The following is a 22001-nucleotide window of genomic DNA, read 5'->3' as shown; positions in this document are numbered from 1 at the left end:
TTTTAATGCTATTTTATTTGTCATTTGTGCCTTTATTGATCGTGGTAATACAGGTAGAGAGGAAATGCAGAGAGAGTGAGTTGGGCATGATGTGCTACTAAAGGTCAAACATGGTAATTGCAGCTAAATGGTTTCTACTGTGACCTTTAGGCAACTGGGGCATCCCAGCAGTCTAAAATAATGGGATAATTCGCTGTCTAAAGAATATTTTGTCGTCTCAACAGTCTGATGAAGTGGAACTAATACCACTGCATTTCACATTAAATCTTCCTCAACTGACCATCAAGGGTTTTGCTATTTTTATTCATTTACTCATTTTATAATCAGAAACACTGTATGAGATGCAAAGTTCTAACAGATTTTTTTTTGGCATTTGTCATACTAATATTCCTTACTCAGACGGAGATTAGTTTTACAGGGGGAGTCTAGGAAATGCAATCAAGCCTGTGCCAAGTCATGTCAGTAGATTTCTACAGACTATACACATTCTGTGACTCTGCATCCAATAGTAATCAAGACGTCTTGTAGCAGCTACTGTCCTTATAAACCCCTTTCAACTTAAGTACTTAAAAGGCATTAATGCACAGATAATTCCATCTCTGTAATTTTTGTAGCATCTTATTCTTTGCAAACTGGCGACTACTATCCTGTTAATTGCTTCACATTTTAATCTGACGAGCTGATCCTACACCAACACATTTAAGTGGCTCCATAACAAGCCTTAGAAACCTATTCGAACAATTAACAGTTAGACCACAGACCTGCATTTGACAAAATCTGATTCCATGAAGGTCTATATGAACACATATAGACCTTGCTGCTGGTGCAGAACAGAATTTGTTTTATTGCTCTTTGTAAACAATCTGTTAAAAAATAATGTTTTATTTATTGAGTTACAAATCAGACTTAAATTAAAGAGACAGAACTTGGGACTCTGTTTTACTTTTGTTTCTCTGTTTTTAAACATTCAAATACAAGTATTTCAATTTATTTATTTTTTTTTTTTAAACAAAGATTTTGCCTGTTTCTTGTTAAAATTAATTAAATGAAACAGTACAAGGAGAATGTGTATGTTTCTGTAATAGTGATCAGGTAAATGAATGCATTTTAAAAATCCATGTCATTTTATTGCAATATTATACATTTGTGGACAAATCAATTAAAAATGTCTTATGGTTCGTAAAAAAAAAAAAAAAAAAAAGAAAAAAAAAAGAGGAAGATCTGGTTTTGGCTCCAAACAAATCAAATTCACTTTATCATAGTTGTCTCTTTCAGAATTTTGCCAAAACAAACAGTTTGTATCAACTAAAAATCTGTGTTCCCCACTGCAATTGTGAAGTCATGAGTGACTCAGGTGGGACAAACAGTCACCTGATAAAAATTAAGACGTTTTTTGACTGAACTGCAGCCTGTGTTTTCATAGAGCAAATAGCGGACAGGTATGGAAACAAACTTAAAATATAAGTAGTAAAATATCTATAATATCTACATATACAGGTTCAATTTCAGTTTTTATTTATTTTTTTCATGATTATGGCATTTCTCTCTACTTCATGACCATAGTCATGATCACTGACAGAAACCATTTCGGGTTTTGCATCCATGCAATAAATCAATTAATTCTATAGCTGGCAGACAAATGTATAGCATCTTCCTGTATATAATGTTTGACTGGCAAAAAAATTGAAAACCCCAAATTTTTTGACCTACCAATGAGGATGGAGTATAAGATCCCTGGTCTGTCAGAAGGAGGTTGTATGTTTCGGTCTTGGTCCACAGCTTGTATGGTTGGAGTCACATTGAGGGGATTCACCTTAATCTGGAGACAAAACCAGTTAGAACATTAGAGATGAACAGCTTATAACCATTTGGTCAGAATCATATCCTGCAAATATGACAAACCAGAGTAGTTGTAATAAACCACTGGGAACAATGGGATGCAGTTCTTAACAACTGACATCAAAATGACAGTGTGTTCGTTTTATGTGTATCTCCATTTCCTGTGTAAAAAACAAGAAAGGACAGAAGCAAAAACAAGACAAACAAGCAAACTTGGAACACTTTCAACTTCCTACCATACACTGCCAGCTTTAATTTGTGGGATAAGAGATCCTAATCTTAGTTTAAAACAAACAACTGCAACAAAAGCAGCCGCTGCTTAAACTGACGGCTAAAACAGGAAGGAATATAAAAGGTACATATAAAAATTTAAAAGATTATTCTAGGTTGTCTGTCCAACTCAGTTGTTCTAAGGTATAAAGGAAAAAAAAAAAGCTTTGCTATTTATTGATGTAACAACAAGCTGTGAGCATGCCAGCAAAGCAAGCAAGAGTTCAACAGCAAAACAGGAAAATCAATTGTGAGCAAAAACACACTCTAGTACACTTTAAATCACATGAAGGGCTCACATGCACATCTACGCCGGAAAGAAGAGGAATTATCGCAGTAATTAAAAAGTCATCGCCCACAATAAAAATTAGGATCTATTTCTATTGTGCATATTCAGCATATTGTACCTGTTTGTATGTGTATCTACTGCACACACACACACACACACACACACACACAGCTTGCAAGTGGGGCTCCATCTGTATGCGAAGCGGTCAGGCTATAATGTTGACTTACAACAGTGCAATATGCTGTGGCCTGTATAATGGCAAGAGAAAAATATCTATAGGATAAAAAAAAGTAGTCGGTAAACATATAAAATGTAGAACGAAGCACGAGCAGCGAGACAGCACCGGCTTCAAATTGTACACAACAGCATTGAGCAATCCCCCCTTGAGACACGTATGCATCTGTACACGACTGTACGCTCCTACACCTGCTACGCTGCAATACTTCACACTTCTACAATCTACAAGACATCACTAAGCTATCTCTCCTGCTGCCTGCCAGTGAGGGAGGAGAGGGGAGGGGAGGGGAGGGGGGAGACAGAGCCGACGTTATGGCCAGTAATGAAGTGCAGTAAAAGAGGATGTAAATATATAGAAAGGAGATGAATCTGCCAGGAGTTGAGGGCAAACAAGGAGGAGAGAGAGATGTAAATGCAGCAGAGAAGAAAGGGGGGTGTTTGAGAAAGACAGTTGGGTCACTGAGAACACTGCGATAGTATCACTACACTTTCTGTTATTGACAACATTGTACACTACGCCTCAAGATAGATAAAAAAGAAAAGCAATGACAACAACGTAGTGGCACAAAAGCAGTGTAAGAGTCAGGAAAATGCAATTTGCAAGTGATAGTAAAAGTGATAGTACCTCTGTTTCTGACAACCGCTATTCGCTTTTTCAAGATGGATCAACAACAGTTCTCTAACCCTCTGAATTCCAAAGGCTTTATGGAGTCAAATTTTAAAAATTACACCATTTATGAGAACTAGGAACTGTGAAAACACAAAGAATCAGGAGGTTTTCAACTTTAACTGGAATTAATCATGTGTGACTTCTGAATTTCTCAGGAAAAATAACCATATGTCAGCCTAAGATAGTTATATTTCAGATAGATAGATAGATGTATTGCCATTTTTACTATCAGATCCCCTACAAACAAACAAAAAATAAAATGTTGTGCAAACTGAAGACTAGGAAGCTACTACTGGAGTCACATGACAAAAATTCTGTGACTTTTCTGCTAGACTGGGTTGAACTGCAGGCTTCGTTTCCGCAAAGCAAAGACAAGGGTGGAAATAATTTGAACAAAGTAGTTATATAATATCTATCGTATGTACAGTCACATATTTTTTTGCATTGGTAACATATGTGGGCATATAGATAAATGATGTTAATTTCAGGTTTTAAACATTTTTCTGAAAATTACTAAAAACATGAATTCAACTTAGTTTTTTTGTATTTTGGAATCTTATGACATCCTAACTGTGTCATGCTCCACAGAAGACATTTTTCTCTACTTCTAGTCACGGTTCCACTGTTTCCACATAGGTGCAGGACTTATATTGCAGTAAAAAATAAAAGATTTCAGTGAAGGAAAATATGACAGGGGCAAGGAAAACCCAGAAATTTCTTGGGTCAAGTTTGAAGGACAATAAAATATTTGAAAAGGGTGAAATGCTTCTGTCACGTTAACTGTGGTAGCCTTTGGTAAAGAAAAAATTTGTTGACAAAGTTGGCCAAGAGAAAAGACTTAAATATAACACATTTCTTCATAAGCTTGCCATCCACTCAACTATTTTGATCCTTCATTATCCAGTCCAGTAGGAGTTTAACCTTCCTTACTGCTAAAAAACAATGTAAATGAGGCTCCTTGACACTTGTAACTATTTTGAATGATTCAACCTTTGTGGAGAAAATATGCTTATGCTCTTTTTCAGAAAGCACTAAAAGCAAAGTACTTCACACTGTGAAGTCGATTTCAAAGAGGGCTTTGACTATATAGACATATAGCACTTCAGTCATAAATTTCTCATCATGTTTAATGAACTTTTAGACAACCTTTAGATTGGGTACACATTGTACTAACTCCAGTTTTCATCTACAGCTATGCAAGCAGTAATTGCATTACTTTGTGCTGTATAGCTCATGGCTATTCATTATAAGAGACGGCACAAAGGCTATTTTGACTGGAGTGCATTTAACTTTGACAGAGCGCTAGTGTTGTACTCACTGATGTGTCCTACTTGACTCAGGAGTGCAGCTAATGATTACACACATTTTCTGCAGAAATTTAATTGCCAAAGACGGGTTGTATATTCTAATGGCCTGTTTTAGCTTAAAATTTCGGTTTTTATATTGTAGTTTTCAGCTTCTTTCATGGTCACAACAGGGGTTCAAGTAAGCAAACTCTTGAAGATCATCATCTACCAAGCTTGCTTTCTATCTATCTTTCTATCTCTCCATCTTTGGTGTAGTAAAACCAGATCAGTCAAGGAGAAGATGATATAGCTGAACTCATATAATGATTCAAGCTGAGTATGCAGGTCCCTGAGATGACGCAGCAACTAGGGCTGGTAACACTGAAAGGCTTTTGATATGCTGGACTTTCAAAGGTTTACTCTTGGTATCATGCAGGCGACACAATCAAGCAAGCAAATGCTGCAGAATCAGCATTAAAACTAGCATCTACAGGTATCAAGAAGACATTAATGGTTCAGACACTGCAACAACTGTGCAACACTGGCTGACAAACTGCCTTTTATATATAGTGGAGGAACTAATGAGCAAATGAGCAGCAGCTGTGCCAGCAGGTGGCTGATCCCAGGAGCAGCGAGGAGATCAATAGAGGAGACAAAAACCCCAGAGGTTATTTGGTCAGGTGAGCCCTCATGTCAAGTGCAGGGCTCCACAAAAGTGCATGGCAAGACATTCATGAGTGCAACAGAGATACAACGCTCCCCTATCCCATGAAAAAATAACAGATGGCTGTTACACAAGGTAGTGCACCGCAGTGGAAAGTTGTAGTGAGTGCAGAAAAGAGCAGCAAAATAAAGTTGTGGTCTTTGATGCTTTGTTACTACTTGCTACTTGTAGCCAATCAGCTGCCAGTATTACGTAATGATAAACTAAATGACTGGTCAGGTCCTGGGCGAGTTGTTTACGGTGCTGCTCAATAATCCGTTTTTCTCTTACTGCTATAAATTTCGGAGTTGCAGAGGCAGCAGCGTTTGTTGAAGCGCATGTGTGAACATGGCCTGACAGCCGACTCCTCGGCATAAACGACCAGCAGCTTGGTGTGTATGTGAGGCAGCGAGACACAGAGGGAGAACAGTTACGTTGGCTCTAAGGCTCTGAGGTTGTCATATCTTATCAGTCTGATTAGGACTCAAGCTATTATAGTGCCTTGACTCTCCTCCTTGCTCGTTCCTCTCCTCACTTCACCTCCCCATCTTTCTCATACGACAAGAACAGCAGCTCCTTGCTGTCCTCTCCATTCAAGCCATATTTCTATCTCTCCCATTTATCTACCTTCCTATCTGTGTGTCTAGCTCATGTTGGACATCTTCAAAATAGCCTAATCAATCAAAATGAGAGACAGCTGCTTTGAATAGATGAGTGTGCATTCAGGCAAACATAACAGAGGAGCTCATGCTGTTGGCGTAAGATACATTTACTTAAATGACCTGAAATGATTGTTCAAGAAAATACTTTTTTGTGGTGCGTTTCACAATCAGCACAGCCAGTTCTTTCCTTTTGAGAGAGTGCTTTTTCTTCTCTTGATGGATATGCTAGTGCTGCATATTCCAGCTTTTTAGTTCTTGGACTTGTGATACCATTCAAACTGCAGCTACCTCCTATAGAGCTGTGCACACCAATTACCGCCCTCAAAACACACAGCCAACTCATTCATTCTAATGAGAACTCTACATTGGCAGTAAGCGAATCACGGGGCCGCGGGGGGGATGGGGAAATGTGGAGTCACTCTACTTTTTATGACTCAAGTCTGTGCAAATGTGCATTCCATGTTTAGTACTGCATATGGTGCAGCACTGTGGAGAAGGCAATTACTGCTGACGTGAACTTTCAAGAGAAATAATGAAATTAAGCTGGCGATTGTGACACTGTGCAAAGCATACAAGAACACTGCTGGTAGAGTTGATTGCAGTGTTTTGCTCAGCGTTAGAATTGATAAGAAGAACCTCGACACTGCGCATTAGAGATAAATAGGAAATAGAACTCAGAATATCTGCAGATGACTGGCTCAGTGTATGTAAGGTACAGCAAACAAGCACCAGCTCCAGGCTATGGAAGGAATTACGTTGGAAAAATATTGTCAGATTTTTCATTAGTCCTAAGAGTAGAGAGTAGATATTCATCTACACAACTGTCACGCTGGGGGACGCGTGGTGAGAAAAATGTAGATCACTCTCATGTATTCTGGGAATGTTAGAAAATGAGAAAATATTAGGATGATTCATGGGCAGAATTGACAATGATATTAGGCTGTGTATTACCCTGGTCCTGTGTGGTGCTATATTTAGGAAATGTGATGCATAATAATGTACAGTATGAGCAAGATATCTTGTAAAAGTTTTCTTAACAGAAAACAAGAAGGCAAGCATGAAGAAATGGTGCAGGGGTTCGGAGATACTTGGTATGAAAAGAATCACACGTTTTGAGAATTCTACTGTAGATATGTAATGAAAAATGTAAGTTGCATCATTGAGCTGTGGACCTCATTGACACAAGTTTGTGTATAGATCTCTACTAATAATAATACTATGAAAAGCATCAAAATTTAAGTTTAAAAAAATTAAGCTACGTTTGAAAGAAAAAACTAAAAAAAAAAAAAAACTATGGTAAAAGTCCAACAAAATATTAGAGTGTGCAATTTTTATTTTTTATTTTTTTGGACAGGCAGTATAATAATTTTATTTATGTAACGCCTTTTAAAAACAGAGTTTACAAAGTGCTTTATAGAGCAAGCAAAGAAGAAAAGAAAGATATTCAGGAAGAACATTTAGCAAGAGAAGACTAGTCAGTCCAAGCATGGCAAAAGATTTTCAAAATAAATTAGTACAGCGCCAGATAATAGAATGCCACATCCAAGTAAAACAAAGGAAAAAGAGAGGGTAAAACCATAAACACAATGATAAAAATTATAATAGTAGTAATAGTATCTAAGTAAAATAGATATGTAGATAAATAAACTGTAAAAGAGAAGAAAATGAAAAATCGAAAATATAAAGTTAAAAAACAATTACACAATAAAAAAATTATAAGAAAAAATAAATAGATGACATCACATAAAAGCAAGCTTGTCAGATTGGGTTTAAGCAGTGATTTAAAATAATGGCCATTTAAGGGATTGGTAAACCTAACCAGTGAGTCGACATACGAGGATTGTGGAACTAGCAGAGCTGCATGGGATCTAGTCTTTCTTTTTACATTTGTATTTTCCTGCTATATCAAAAGATCTATTAAGAAAATGGATTCCTGTATATGAGCATTAATATTACATCTGCACAGATATTGGCCTCTAAAGTGAACAGAGATCAGTGTGAAAATCATCATTAGCCACTGAAAACTGAACATACAGAAAGTAGAGGGCAGCAACCGCTCTTTGTCTGTATGACTCCACTTTTTTTTTATTATTTATTTTTTCTATTGCTGTGATGGTGTGAGATCATAAAAGCTGAAATCGGAGAAGTAGCTGGAGTCAGCAGCAGTTCTGTATTGGGAGCAAATTGACAAGCGAGAGAGAATCTTTGTGTTTGATGCAGCGTGTTTTATACATCACTTCAGATTTTTAAAGCCCCTCAAGAATTTTCCCAGCACAACCTTTTTCTGTGAGTCTGCCTCCCCGCTATCTTTCTCCATGTTTGACCCCCCCCACCACCACCTCTACCTCACCCCTCCATATCATCCCCTCTCACTACCTCTCCATTTTAAAGCCTGTCCTTGTCTGCGCACACTTGCTCCTTCTCAAAACCACGAGGTGTAAAGTTGATTTACTCCTGTTGTTCCTCAGCATGTCTCTCTTGCCTGGGACTGTGTGTGTGAATGACTGTAAGACTGAATGTGTGAGTGAGAGAAGATGGAAAAAAAAAAGGTCTGAAGGCAGTGTGTCGGGAGTAAAGTGAGCATATGTGTGTGTGTGTGTGCATGTGACAAAGATCTCAGTATAAATAAAGAGATGAAGTAGACAATGTCCAGTTAGGCATGACTGCTCTGCTTGGTTGACACTGTTGCGGGTGTGTGCGTGTCTGTGTGTGTGTGTGTGTAAAAGGATGGGGGGTGTTAAGGCATGAGCGCACTGCCGGCTTGTCACCATCAAGGGTGTGTGTGCATGTGTGTCTGTGTGTGGTAAGGGATGAATGCACTGCTGACTTGTCAGAGTTGAGGATTTTCCCTGCAGCAACTTTGTCTTGTTGACAAAGTGGCGTTGTAAGTTGCTGTGGATAACAGCATCAGCTAAATGCCAAAGATACAAATGCAAAAGTACATAGAGCTGCGTAAGCATAAACATGTACCACAGGGTTGCCGACTCGATCTTATGACACTTGTTCATACACAAGAGATTTACAACTCGATCTGTCAAATATGCAACACAGAATTTTACCAGAAGGACATTATACCCCCTGAAGTGCAAAACTCACTTGCGGGTTCGAAAGACATCGTATTCTTTAAAAAGTTGCTAAAAATTACACCATTAGTCAGAGAAAGAAACTATTAAAACACCAAAGAATTGCAGATTTCCAACATTCCATTAGTCCCTAAGCTACTCTTGTGTGACAAGCTGTTTCATCAAAAACGTAACCAAGTCATAGCTTAAAAATGAGATTTTTCATCAAAATCACTTTATTCTACATGTTTCATTTTTAAAAAATCACCAAAAATAAACCATTTGATCTAACCAGATTCTTTACCGAACAAAATCTTATGCACTGCTCAGCGCAACCATGAAGTAATTAGTAACTCAGCATTCAATGACAGTAATGTGACAAAACTTGTGGGACTTTATGGCTGAACTGCGTTGAACTGCAGGCTGTGTTTACACAATGCAGAGAGGAAACACGGACGAAACTCATTTAAAAATCTAAGTAGTATCTCATACGGCATGTAAAGCAACCATTTTCTCCAGTATTGGTAACACCTGTGGGCACTTGGAAAAAATGTTGAACATGTGAATTGCATTTTTCTCCCCATTTTTGTAAAATTGTTAATCATTAAAAGTGATGCATGGCATTATAGGCTTGTTACACGGCAAAGAAAGACATTTTCAGTTCTCTCTAGAGATGAGTAAAAATGTTACATGAGCAGAAAGTGTTATCTCAGAAGCCAAAACAAGACATTTTCAAGACAATAAAAAAAACACTTTCCATTGCTCACTTGTACAGACACAATAAAATCTTTCTTATGAAGTTCATCAATCCACAGGCCACATTATGTGACTACTAAAATGTTCCTATCATTAAAATATCCGTGTTTTTGTTTCAAATGACGCTATAAATCGCAACAGGCGACAGAGCTCTCATCCTGTGGAAAAATCTTCTTGTAAAAATCATAAAAGTGGATGAACTATCAAGCCATTTAAAAATACTCCTTTTGTGTGCATCCTATAGTTAAAAAATCAAGATCCCACGCCTGAAGCACTGTAACTCCCACACAACATGCCAGTCAACCCTTAACCTCTTTTTTCTGTCTGTATCAAGTGAGACATCTGGATAATGATGTGTTCAGATACTGAGATATGCATGTTAGGCTTTTTATTTGTCTGTTACCATGCCGTATATTAAACTGTCTTTGTTCTCTGCCACTCAGTATGACCTTTGCTAACTCACACCAACCTATCATTACACATCAGTCAGCTTAGCTCTGTCCACTCTCTCTGTCTGCTTTCTTCTCCTCCTACTCCAGTATATATCCACAGTGGGATGCTGCTGCTTCATCTGATCCACTTGCAAAAATCCACCGCTGCCTATTCCAACCAAACCGTTCTGCACAATCTGTTCTCTGCTTATGATACATCTCATATACGTACTGTGTGCCAGGCCACCGAATGGTAATATAAACAACAATTATCATTGACATCGTTTTCTGCCTCATTGCTCTGCTTATCTTCATATCAGTAACCTCATGAGTGCTCTGTATACCCACTAAGCTGGTGTACAATTCCTTTTTCGAATGCTACCTCCTTTATTTCATCCATCTTGCATGCATCATGCACCATCTGTATGCATAATGTCATCTAGTATACACTTTGTATATACGCTGCATGTATGGTAATGTGTTATTTTGATGTATGTAGATCATCTGCTTCCTTCTAAGACAAGCATCTTGAGACAAGTTCAGTTGTTATCAATGAAATATAAATAAAATTGAATAAATTGCTTGTGAAAACATAACAGTTTCTGCCAGAGTTCACACACACAGCAATGCATATTTTTTTAGGCCACACAGATAATTTTAGCCTCTGTTCTCATTACTTAGCTGCGTCTTAAAACAAAGGTTTCATATTGCTATCTTAACTGTTGTACCTTGCTTGAAAGCTCAGAGATTTAAAAAGGCAGATATCCACGGTGACGCAGTCGAGCAATATGAGAGTTGCCAGAATAAAGTTGGATGATTTCCCCGAAGTTTCTAATCCATTTGCAAACTGCCAAGAGAATTCAATTTCATTGGATTTCAAGCGGCTGACAAATAACATGAAATATTACTAAAGTGAGTGGATATACGGGAGAAGCATCACTTCTTTGTGGTCTTGAAATTCTGAACAGTTAAATATTGATATGCATAAACTGGCAGACAAGAGCAAAATTGTAAGGATGATTCCTATGAGAGGAGGTCTGACTGTCAACCCTCATCTAAGCTTAAAATTGTGAAGAGCGCTGAAACTATTCCATGTCACAAAAGTGCAAAAATGTAGAATCGAGAGTAGCATGCATGCTGCACACTCCACTGAAGGTAAAAGAGTAATGCAGCAAAACACACATAGAAATCTGCCCTCTGCACCATATGCACAACTCCAATACAATATATAACATGAGCACATAAGAGGCACACACTTACCGGGTCTGTCAGCTCGAGCACATTAGCTCTGTACGTGATAGGACTACAGTCACGGGTGTTTCCCACAAGCGTACACGGTAGAAACATGGGACCCAAGTCATCCCCATCCAGAACATCCACAGTGAGGGTGGTGGTGGCTGTGCGGCGCTCACTTGGATACGGAGCTCGATCCTAGACAGAGAGAGAACTTTTGTTGTATTTTTGGCTGAGACTGCACGTTCTTATTTGGACACTTGAATTGCGCCTGGAAAAGAAAGTGACCACAACCTTGGAGCAGTTTCAGAAAGTCAAATGAACAGAGTGTGAGGGAACTCTGAGCTTTAAAAAAGCTGATGGCTATTTGAATATGTACCACATTCATCTCCATTTACAGCTCATCAAGAGCAAAGCAATGATGATGAGTAACTCTACTAATACACTGTAATGGACTCCATTATATCTTTTAAACTGGCATGAGCCAAACTCAAGAAAAACAGACAGTGAAACAGCAGATTAAATAAATTCAAATTAAAGTATAAAATTTGAATAACAATTTGGAAGCATAACATAACAGAGCTCCCACTCCCATCTGTCGCTGTTTGTGAGGGCTAAAATAATTCAAAAAACAATAATGATTAGCAAATAATATTTAACCCCTTTCAGGTGTTCCAGGCTTACAGGGCTTAGATAGATATTAAATAGATGATGATGAACCATTTTTCTTGTATTGCAGTGCGATATACGATTTGAAAAGTCCCCAAAACTTCAACAGCCGGATTTTAAAATCAAACAAATATACTAATTATCTGATTTTAAAAAACAGATTTTCTGTGCAAGCCACAAAAATAATGTTTTATTATAATTGTTGTATCAGATATTTTTGTATTCTCACACCTGTTGATTACATACTGATAACCAAATCATGCCAAATTAAATACTTAAGCTCTTTTCATAGTATTTTTCCAGATATTTTCTTTTATAATACCTTATTTTATAAGAAACATTTCACTTTATCTTACTAAAACTAACTTTTCTTGTTCAAATATAATGTTGTTCTAACTGAAAGCTTCTATATGGCGGTAAAATTATGGTTTGTGTTTGTTTTCCTTGTGCGCCTATATGGAATACCCTCAGGTATAAGCATACATTTCAAAAGTAAAACCACTGTTTTCTCTCAAGGCTAATTAACCAGCAATGCTTGAAATTATTTTTTCATCCGGATGGGTGGGAGAGACTTTGAGGATTCTGAAAATATTGTTTGAACAGTGGAATTTTTTAATGACCTTCTGACATCGCCAGTTAATTATCTTGAAACCGAAGCCAGTTTTGCTTTGACCCGAAACCACACAGTGCAAGGGTTGACTCTCTTCTTTACACCACTCTGCCCTCATTTTCCAAACTGTCAGTTTCAAAATCCTATGATAGCTTGAACTGTAAACTGTGTTTATTCGAGGGGTTATTAGTCAATTTCATTTGCAGTGCTCTTATTTGTATTGTTGGCACACAGAAGTCTCCATCAAAGTTACACAATACAATCAAAATATTTGTATCATGTAGATATTGGTTAAAAACTGCATGAATAATGGATTTTTTGAACAAATATGTACATACAGCTCCTGTCATTTCCTCTGAATAAGCGGTGCAGCTGTAAATGTGCATTGTATAGCAATTTAAAGCTTGAGAAAAAACACTAAACCAAAATTTATGACCTTGTTACGTACAAAATGGATATCCTCACACACTAAAGCTTTTACTCAGAAGAAGACCTTCAACAGACCTGAAGCAGAAATAGCTGGACTTCAGCGAGGCCCTTATAAAATATCAATATACCTAGTTCATAAGAAGCACAGAGTCCTGTTCAGACACTGCAAGTAAAGCTTCTCCCAAACTTTTGTTTCTCCTTAGGCCAAGTGCCATCATCTTTTTTTGTGTGTGCACACATTTTTAAACCCAGTGCTGCTGTTTACTTGTTGATCTGTTTGTGGTGAAGTATCCGGCGTCCAATTACAAAGGGAGCTGTTCAGCAAATTCACAGGAAACAGTTAAAAGGCCTATTCATCTGAAAGGTCGATAGAAGTGCTGTGTTTTCAGTTTTGTTTGTTTATTTAAAGATAATTAAGATATACAATAAACACTTTTCATTTTGTAAAGTTCTCTAAACAAAATAGCCAAATCAGGGAAACTATAGGAATCTCAAACTCTCTACAGCTGAATAGTCAATGGAACCATCACATATCCACCCCTTTACTTGCTTTACTTTAGAGGAAGAAAACCCTCTGCAGATAATATCTGCTATTTCACGTTTGTGTAAGTCGTCTAGATGTGTGTGTCTCTGCATATCAGGTAGTGCTTGTTCCTCTTCAGATAAAAAGAGCTTTCTACAACTCTTTCTAAGGTTTCACAAACTTTAACAACGGCCAAAAAAGATAAGAATAAAATCTTAACTACATTTTCCTGAAGTGCCTGATTTACTGTTATTTAATTACACCTAAGAAACGCTCATATGGTGATATCACATCACTGCATTACATTATGCTCACCTGACAGTGAAATCTCTTTAAAACATGCGACATCACTCGTTTTATTGCAGGATGTTTTTGTAGGGCATCTTTCACAACCATGCAGGACAGCAGTTAATCCCAAGCAGCAACTAAAACCATAAATAATCTAATTATATACCCCACGTACTGCAGTATAATTGGGGAAATGTTAACTAGAAAGTCAAAGTCTTCACAGTAAAGAAACAGCCTCATTCAAACTAAACCCAAACTGCAAGCTTTAGATTATTTCATCACCACATATGTTGTTTGTCACAGAAAGAAAATAAACAGTTCAGCATTTTTTGATTTGACTTCAGCTTGACATTTGGGGATTTATTGTTTTTATCGCTGAGGATTAGATATACTAATTTCACATCTGTCCAATGCAAATCTACAACTTAACTCTGTTAGCCAAGCTTAGCATAAACATCGGAATAGATTCTGTTAAATAAGGAGCATTTGAAGTATTGATAAACAGATTTTGTTAGCTTTAAACAGAACAACAACAGCAACACGTCACTTCACTAGCAGCACTTCACTTCCAGGCTAAACCAGATTGTCCAGCTGCTCGTTAGCTTTGTAGCAGCATATTTCCCAAAACACTGACGCATTTATTTCTCTTCTAATCATTAGCATTTGCATTTAAAGCTGTAAAACATTTGGCACATGATGAAATACCTAATAGTAAAAATTTAAACAGATTTTGTCATTTAGATAAATTATTTAAGGACACAAGTTTACGTAGCTCAACTAATGTCTGTTTTCATTTATTTGCCTCCTGTAAAAGTGAAGCTAAAAGGTCAGCCATATGTATTCCAGTGTTTTGTTTTTTTCACTGGTTGCACATGGTCTGTAAGCCAAACTCCTCGGTGAGAATAAATATTCAGCAAATTCCCAGCCACTCAAACACTCTTAATATTGTATTCAGATGAACAGTGAATATGTCAGCCTTTCAAGCATCCAGAAACACATTAATCTTTCAGTGTACTGTTGACTTGTAATAATGCTTTTAGGGTAAATGGGCCTTGAGACATATGAATATTTGGCAGAATCTTTTGTTGAGAACTAAAGCTTTTGTAAGCAAGGTTTTCCTGTCAAAACAAAAAAGCCTTAATGGCGCAATTGGCAACGCAAACAATTTTCTGTCATTCCTCAGTTTTAGACCCTTCAAACTTTACCAGCGTCCCCATGAGTGCGCCTCGCCTTTTGAGTGAAATTAACCATATTATAAACCACTTTTATAAATAAAAAATACAGAGTGCTGGGAAATAGAAGGAAAACAATTACATTAAAAACGAACAAAAAAAACATTAGTAATAATTGAGGATGCTCTTACAGATCCCTTAAGGCTGACCCAATACGGCAGAAATAGTCAGAAAGGCTGAGGGACATTAAAGTCACCACGATGATAAAAATCTACATAAAAGTAACAACACTCTGGGCTGCAGACTATATTCCCACTCAGTCAGGAGAGGGTTTATTTTCTGCAGCCGTCCTTTATAACAGGTCTGAGAAGAAAAGCCTCCCTTTCCTCCAATTGCTGCACAGAGAGGTGCATGAATACAAAGGCAGGGATATAAAAAACAAGCCACTTACATTTGCTTGTATGATGACCAGGTATCGTGTTATCTCCTCGTAGTTGAGTCTTTCTCTGAGAACTACGGAGCCAAACAATGTCAGCGGGATGTCAAAGGTTCTGTTGGCTGTCTGAAACACATACAGACACATTACAAACACAATCAGACGTCTCCAGAGCAATCATCTTGTTTTTACACATTTTTAGAGTTCTAGATGTGCAATAAGTATAGAAATTACAGCAGTATCACTGTAGAAGTGACTGTAAGTGCATTAAATTACAGTAAATAGACAATTTCTTTATCTAAAGATTGATGGAGTGATTAGCAGAGTGATAGTAGAACAAACGAAATGTAGTACAAAGAAATATAGACAAACTGTAAAATGGAGTCAAAAGAAAAAGAAGTGAGAGCTGAGATTCAAACTAACAGACTGCTATGTGCTCTCACAATTATTCAAGGTCTTCTCGTGTCATTAAAACTTCTTGGGAACACAGAGAATGATAGATTAGAGAAAGTGTCTTGGATCTGATCTTGTGAAAAAAGTAAATTATGCAAATGTTGCTAATAATTAACTAATCCTTGAACAATAAAGGCCTAGTCCGTCTGTTCCTGAGGTCAGATGTAACTTATGCAAAGAGTCCAAACCTTCATATGTTTTGCAATATTTTTGTGGAGAAACCGAAGCTCTGGAATGATACGAAATGAGATCAGTATTCTAATTAGAGTCAAAATCCTAATCAAAAGTTGCCTATTTCTACTACTGAAACTGAATTCTGATTAACTGTCATAGGATTGGGCTTAAACCACTAGCCTACATAATGAGTTTATATTCTGGCTAGAGTATCTTGACAGAGATAAAACAGGTAGATGGATAACCTACCGGGTCTTTTGGGTTGTACTGGATGGTATACTCTATCTGTCCGTTGGGTCCGTCATCAATGTCTGCTGCCCCATTGTTCCCCGAGAAACCAGAGAAGATGGTAGTTCCGACTGGTGTCAGCTGAAAAACACAACAGAGAACGTCTTCAGCGTATTTGTCTGCAATCTCACAGCACATGATGTCAAACACTTTCAAACTCACTGTACCACTGACATTAAACAGCTTCTATCCTGTACTCCGAGTCTCGTCTTCCTGACAGCGCCATGCAAACATCTGCTGTGTGCAGAGATGAAGCAACTAACGCATTAAAAAGTGAACACGCATCTGGCTATAAGGGATCTCGCTGCCCCACCGTCTCCACAAAACAAACAGAAAATGACTTGCAGTTTTAGCTTTATTGTTCTCAGATGGGGCTTGAGGAGGAAGATGAGCTGGCAGCTGGTTGTGTGCCTTCAGTTACACTGGAAATAAATGAAACACAGGCAGCGCAGTTTAACACAATGTTCTGTCTGTCTGGAGTCTGCGCCTCAGTCTTTGTCACTGGTGGGAATATTTGCTGCAACTCATCATTCCATCTCAAAAAACTGTAGAAAATTGGGTGATCCAAATGCTCACAGTTACAAAATAATGAGTCAGTGTCAAAGCAGATTACAACACTGACCAAGAAAGATGTAGGCAGAACTCAAAGCTTATTACACCTACTCCTTTCACAGTATACAATTAATAAAATTAATGAGCAAACTACAAACAATTGAATCCAATATGCTACAGTGTGTTATTGAACCTCCTGTTTCTTTGTTACTTTGACATAAATGTTATTTTGGCTTTGAAATACATGAATACATTTTTTAAAAATTGGCTTCAGTACATGTATTTTGAGTAATAAAGGCATTTCAAAAGCAGCAGACTTTGCAGCCAACTGTTGCAACCAGCGTATGAACGGTATGCCAGCTACGCAAGCAGCTTTCAAATTAATATTATTCTTTTTCACAATGCTCATGCCAATTATTGCTAACCAATGTTCTTATTCACTTCTAACTAATCTAACATATGGGCTACAGGAAGAGTCTTTTAATTTAATATGTCATTTTTACTTGTCAGCATCATTCTTGTAATCACTAAGTTGTAGCTAAACAATGTAACAGTAGCATAAAGAAAGTGGCCAAATGATATGGGGTTTTCCAATTACTTTGACAGCTGGTGGGCCAATGGCCAATATATGGTGCTGATATCATGTTGCTGTTGGTTTATAGCAGCTACAATATATTACAGTATAGCAACATATGAACCAATCCCCAGTAATGCTAATAAGGAAGAGATATGTGAATGTTTATGTGATCTGAGGTTCAAAGTTACACTTGTCGTCCTACAACCATCCCAGATGACAAATCGAATAGTCCTGGAGAGTACAGGTGGATGCCCATACAATAGTTTTTCGAACCCTGCAACCTATTGTAGCTGGTTGACAGTTTGTACATGACAATTCCCAACTAATGTAATGTTTTGCACGAAAAAAAATGACAGCTAATCTAATTATACAGAAGGTAAATGTAATTAAGAGTGGAGAAATAAATGTATTGAACTTTGAATGAACTGTATATGCCAGTGTTTTGTTTCTCAGGTAACAGCATGTTTCCTACTGTTTTAACAGCACCACAGTGACAAGGCTGCTTCTGCTGCAGACGCCTCATTTTAGTCTACTGGCCTCCTGAAATAATAGGTGATCAATGCAGTTATACGAAAATGGCATTTAATCTGTCCTATCACGACTACAAGGTACACTCATAAAAACAATCTACTTATTTGCACAGTTGTTCAGCTAAGCAGTGTTGTTCTAGCTGCAGACAGTATTCAGACATGGACTGTGGTTAAATCCCATGTTGATTTTAGGTTAAATCAAACAGATACTAAAAGAACTAATGATCTAATGTTATTTCTATGAAATGATCTGCCCGAGGACATCAGGTCAGCCAAGTCAGTGATGTCTTTTAAATCCCTTCTTTAAACATATTTAAAGAGAGCCTTTTCATGCATTTTAATTTTCTTGAACTGTCTTTTATTTTGTTCATTTAATCTTTTTACCACCCTACCCTGGAAATGTATTTGATCGTGTTTTTTTATGTTATTATCTTTCTATCTTTCATACTTTGCACTGTTTTTTATGCAAATCAGTTTTTTTCTGGCCTTTAAACTTAATGATTCATTTGCTGCAAGTGTGAAGCGCTTTGTAACAACTGCTTTGAAAAATCCTATATAAATAATGTTTATTGTTATTACTACTGTCATTGTTATTATTTCCAACTTTAGAATTTGAAAGCTGGTAGGAAACACATTAAAAAATCTCAACCAATGTAGCCATGTGTATATATAGTATGCACGATATAGGATACCTACTGTACATGACGTGAATAAACTGAATATTGGCCTCTAGGATAATGTGTGATTTATGAACCAAGGGAAATATTTTTCAATCCATTTTTCATTTAATTTCCCTCTCCCTGCACTTGTAGAACAAGATAACTCTCTTTTTAGCAGAGAAAGGAGATGACAGATATCCAGAAAGATATTCTGTTTGATTCAAATTTTTCTGAGAGAAATTCTTAACATGAGAGCTGAACACTTGCCACAGCACATGAAAGGCGAGAAGTTTGCCAACAATAAATTGCCGTGCTATATTTTTCCAGCCATGTGCCTAGGGATCTGTGATTAGGTGTCAAAACAGAAGTCTAATCTCCAGACAGCACGAGAAACATTTGCGATTAAGTTTAATTTAGCTGCGGCACCAATGATTTGTTACATCATTTCCCGCAACAGGGTTATCTCTGCCTCCCACAGATCGAACAATGGTCTTCAGAACGTCTCATGCTGTCACTTTGCCCATTTTCGGATACAGCTCTAATGAAACAACTCCAGACTTGGGCACCGGCACCAACTCATGAAATCAGCCACAGGGTTCACCTTGTACTGAAAAACTTTCACAGTGAGCTCATAAATTGTGTCCTAGACATTCTTATAAATAACCATAGTGTCTCTGTGTGCGCTTTCTTTCTGCTTCAGTTTCTTGAAGTCAATATATTTTAGCATTAGACAACTAAGAGCAGGTTACATTATACCAGCTTTTAGTGCAGATGCAGCTGAATGAACTCTTCTCTATATTAAATGTATTGCATTAGAGTGGTTGGAGTTCTGGGGGCAATAGAAGTGAATTAGACAATAGCTGTCCACCTAATGAGCAGACTTGCACTCAAACCTGAATAAATCTGGCCCTGCTTTTGAATTATTGCCTGCATTTGAATAAATGTGTCCATTTTTAAAAAAAAAAAATTACCACCACCAAACTGACTCAGTTTACCTTGGCCTGGCACAGGAGTCATATTTTTAACGATGCATCTTCCAAATGGTACGGTGGTCGCTGTTATTGAATGGAGTAAATTATTTTAGTGGGAGTAATGAGAAACTGGAGAGGTGTGAGAGGTGGCGGGGTTGGATGAGGAGGAGGAGGAGGAGGAGGAAAAGGCAACCAGAAATATATGGAGTGTGGCAGAGGAAAGGTGGAGAGGTTTAGAAAAGGTGACATAATGAAGAGCTGGGAGTGGTGTGGGGGCATAAGTGTGTCGGTGTGAGGGAGGAAGAGGAGTGCTGCAAAAACACAAGAAAGGCCAAGAGAGAGAAAGAAAGAGGTTGAGAAGACAGAGTTGGACAGACTGTGGAAGACTGTATAATGAGATCTTCTGCTGGTTCTGCCTCGGTCTGTGCTGGCAGCAAGCTACATGTATCCTTGTCCAGTTTAAGTTTGAACCTCCTCTAGTTAAATTCTGCTTCCCCTGACTCCGGAGGACAAACTAACTGCGGGATTGGCATCTTAAAGATTATTCTGGAAGCCTCAGAATAACAGATTTAAATCCTTGCTGTGGCTGCCCCAAAACCTCTGCTTTTTCCACCCCTGGTAACTTTAGTCTGACACCAAAAACCCACACAAGACTAGCGGAGGTTTTTATTTTAAATGCATTGCAGTATGCACCTATGACAGGCTACATTTTCTTTAACGTTGACACATGACCCACAGGAACTCTTGGTACAGTGCAGTTGATCTACTGCACTCATGCTGGACTGAACTGTAACTCTCTATGGCCTCCAGCCGCCCAACAGAGTCCAGTACCTGCCATCATGATAGACAGCAGCACTGCAGGAGAAGGCCAATAAATGGCTTTTGATCTCGGAGAAAGACAGTAAAGTAAGTCCACCTAGCTGAGTTTCATGGAATATTTCTGACTTTGCTTTATCTTGTGGCAGTCAGGGGTTGTGCATGTCTCTGTGCATGACACTGTGTGCATATGTGAGTGCTTTACCTCACTGATGGCGACGTAGTATCTCGGCTGTTGGAAACGCGGCGCATTGTCATTGCGATCTCGAACAACAATGCGCACCTCATGCAAAATCACGTGGCCGATCAGCTCGTTGGTGCACTGAACCTGAACCACAATGGACTGAATATACGATGGAGGCTGGAAAAGAGAAACAAAGGAATAGACAGATTGTTAGAATGAGAAATGGTACAATTGTACAGAAGCAAATGAATCATTAACCGTAAAAGAAAAAGAAAAATTATACTCTGCTGCAGAGAAAACTAGCAAAAGACTTACTTTTCGTGCCAAATCAGACTTTCAAAAAGCGGCAATGGATTACTTTACAAAACAAAACAGCAGGACTGCTGAATGGAGCTAAAACTTTCTGGGTTTCATGCAACAGTAAACACTGGTAAGAGTGAGAAAAATCATGAAACTGTAATTCTATTGTGTGTATTCTTTGTTGTCGAGTGGAAAAAGAAAAAATATGGAACCAAAAACAACATCTGCTGAAAATATACTCTTGAATCAGTGCACTCTTAATTGGAAAGAGGGTGCTACTACCTGGTCCAGTAAAGTGCGAAGTCTTAAGACACTTCTGTCAATGTCAAAAAAGCATCCTGTGAGCACAAACAAGGCTAAAATTAAATGGTCCAGTTGCCTTACATCTCTATCCAGAACCCGTCCGGTGCTGTTTAGGTAAAGGGCTTGTTTGGAAGAGTCAAGGATCACCCAGTAGTTGTGGTTGTCCCTTAGAGAGAGAGAGATGGTACGATTCGGGCCCTCAGCCACTCCATTTATCTGCATGTTCTCTACCAACAATGTTCCTGGAAGAAAATAGGAAAAAAATAAGTGTAATAACTGAACGGACAGAGGCACAGGCACAGAGTTCCTGGAAGTAGAGTATGATTCAATTAACTTCTGTGGCTAAATTGAAGCAGACAGAGAAGTGGTTTGGTCCTAGACCTACACTTATTAATAAAAGAAAAGGAAACAGGGACAATTCAAGCAGAGTCCTCCGTTTGTCTTCATGTTCTCAATTAATTATACACCTGCAATCTATATGTAGGTTATGCCAAAGTCAAGGGCAAAGGGACAGAGAGAGTAAAAAGCACATGGAAATCAGTAAGATTTATTGACGTGAGGCAGAGTGGATACTGGGGTAACTTGGTTTGCTTTTGCTACACCAGTACCTGGAACGCTTAAGACCAACT

General features: G+C 38.0%; 1 protein-coding gene across 5 annotated transcripts in view; it reads right to left on the bottom strand.

Moving 5' to 3' along the window:
• The window catches only part of pcdh15b (protocadherin-related 15b), a 221237-nt gene that overhangs the window by 122996 nt on the left and 76240 nt on the right, over positions 1–22001 (bottom strand). For all 5 annotated transcript variants that reach the window (XM_055004449.1, XM_055004448.1, XM_055004450.1 and 2 more), the window contains 6 exons: positions 21454–21614; positions 20791–20946; positions 16442–16561; positions 15581–15691; positions 11466–11636; positions 1711–1819 (listed from right to left, as the gene is read on the bottom strand). In XM_055004449.1, the coding sequence (XP_054860424.1) occupies positions 1711–1819; positions 11466–11636; positions 15581–15691; positions 16442–16561; positions 20791–20946; positions 21454–21614 (828 nt within the window). The remainder of the gene's footprint in view (positions 1–1710; positions 1820–11465; positions 11637–15580; positions 15692–16441; positions 16562–20790; positions 20947–21453; positions 21615–22001) is intronic.

This window comes from Amphiprion ocellaris, chromosome 18 (genome assembly GCF_022539595.1).
Source record: "Amphiprion ocellaris isolate individual 3 ecotype Okinawa chromosome 18, ASM2253959v1, whole genome shotgun sequence".
Classification (NCBI taxonomy): domain Eukaryota; kingdom Metazoa; phylum Chordata; class Actinopteri; family Pomacentridae; genus Amphiprion; species Amphiprion ocellaris.
This window is presented reverse-complemented; position numbering and strand designations above follow the sequence as displayed.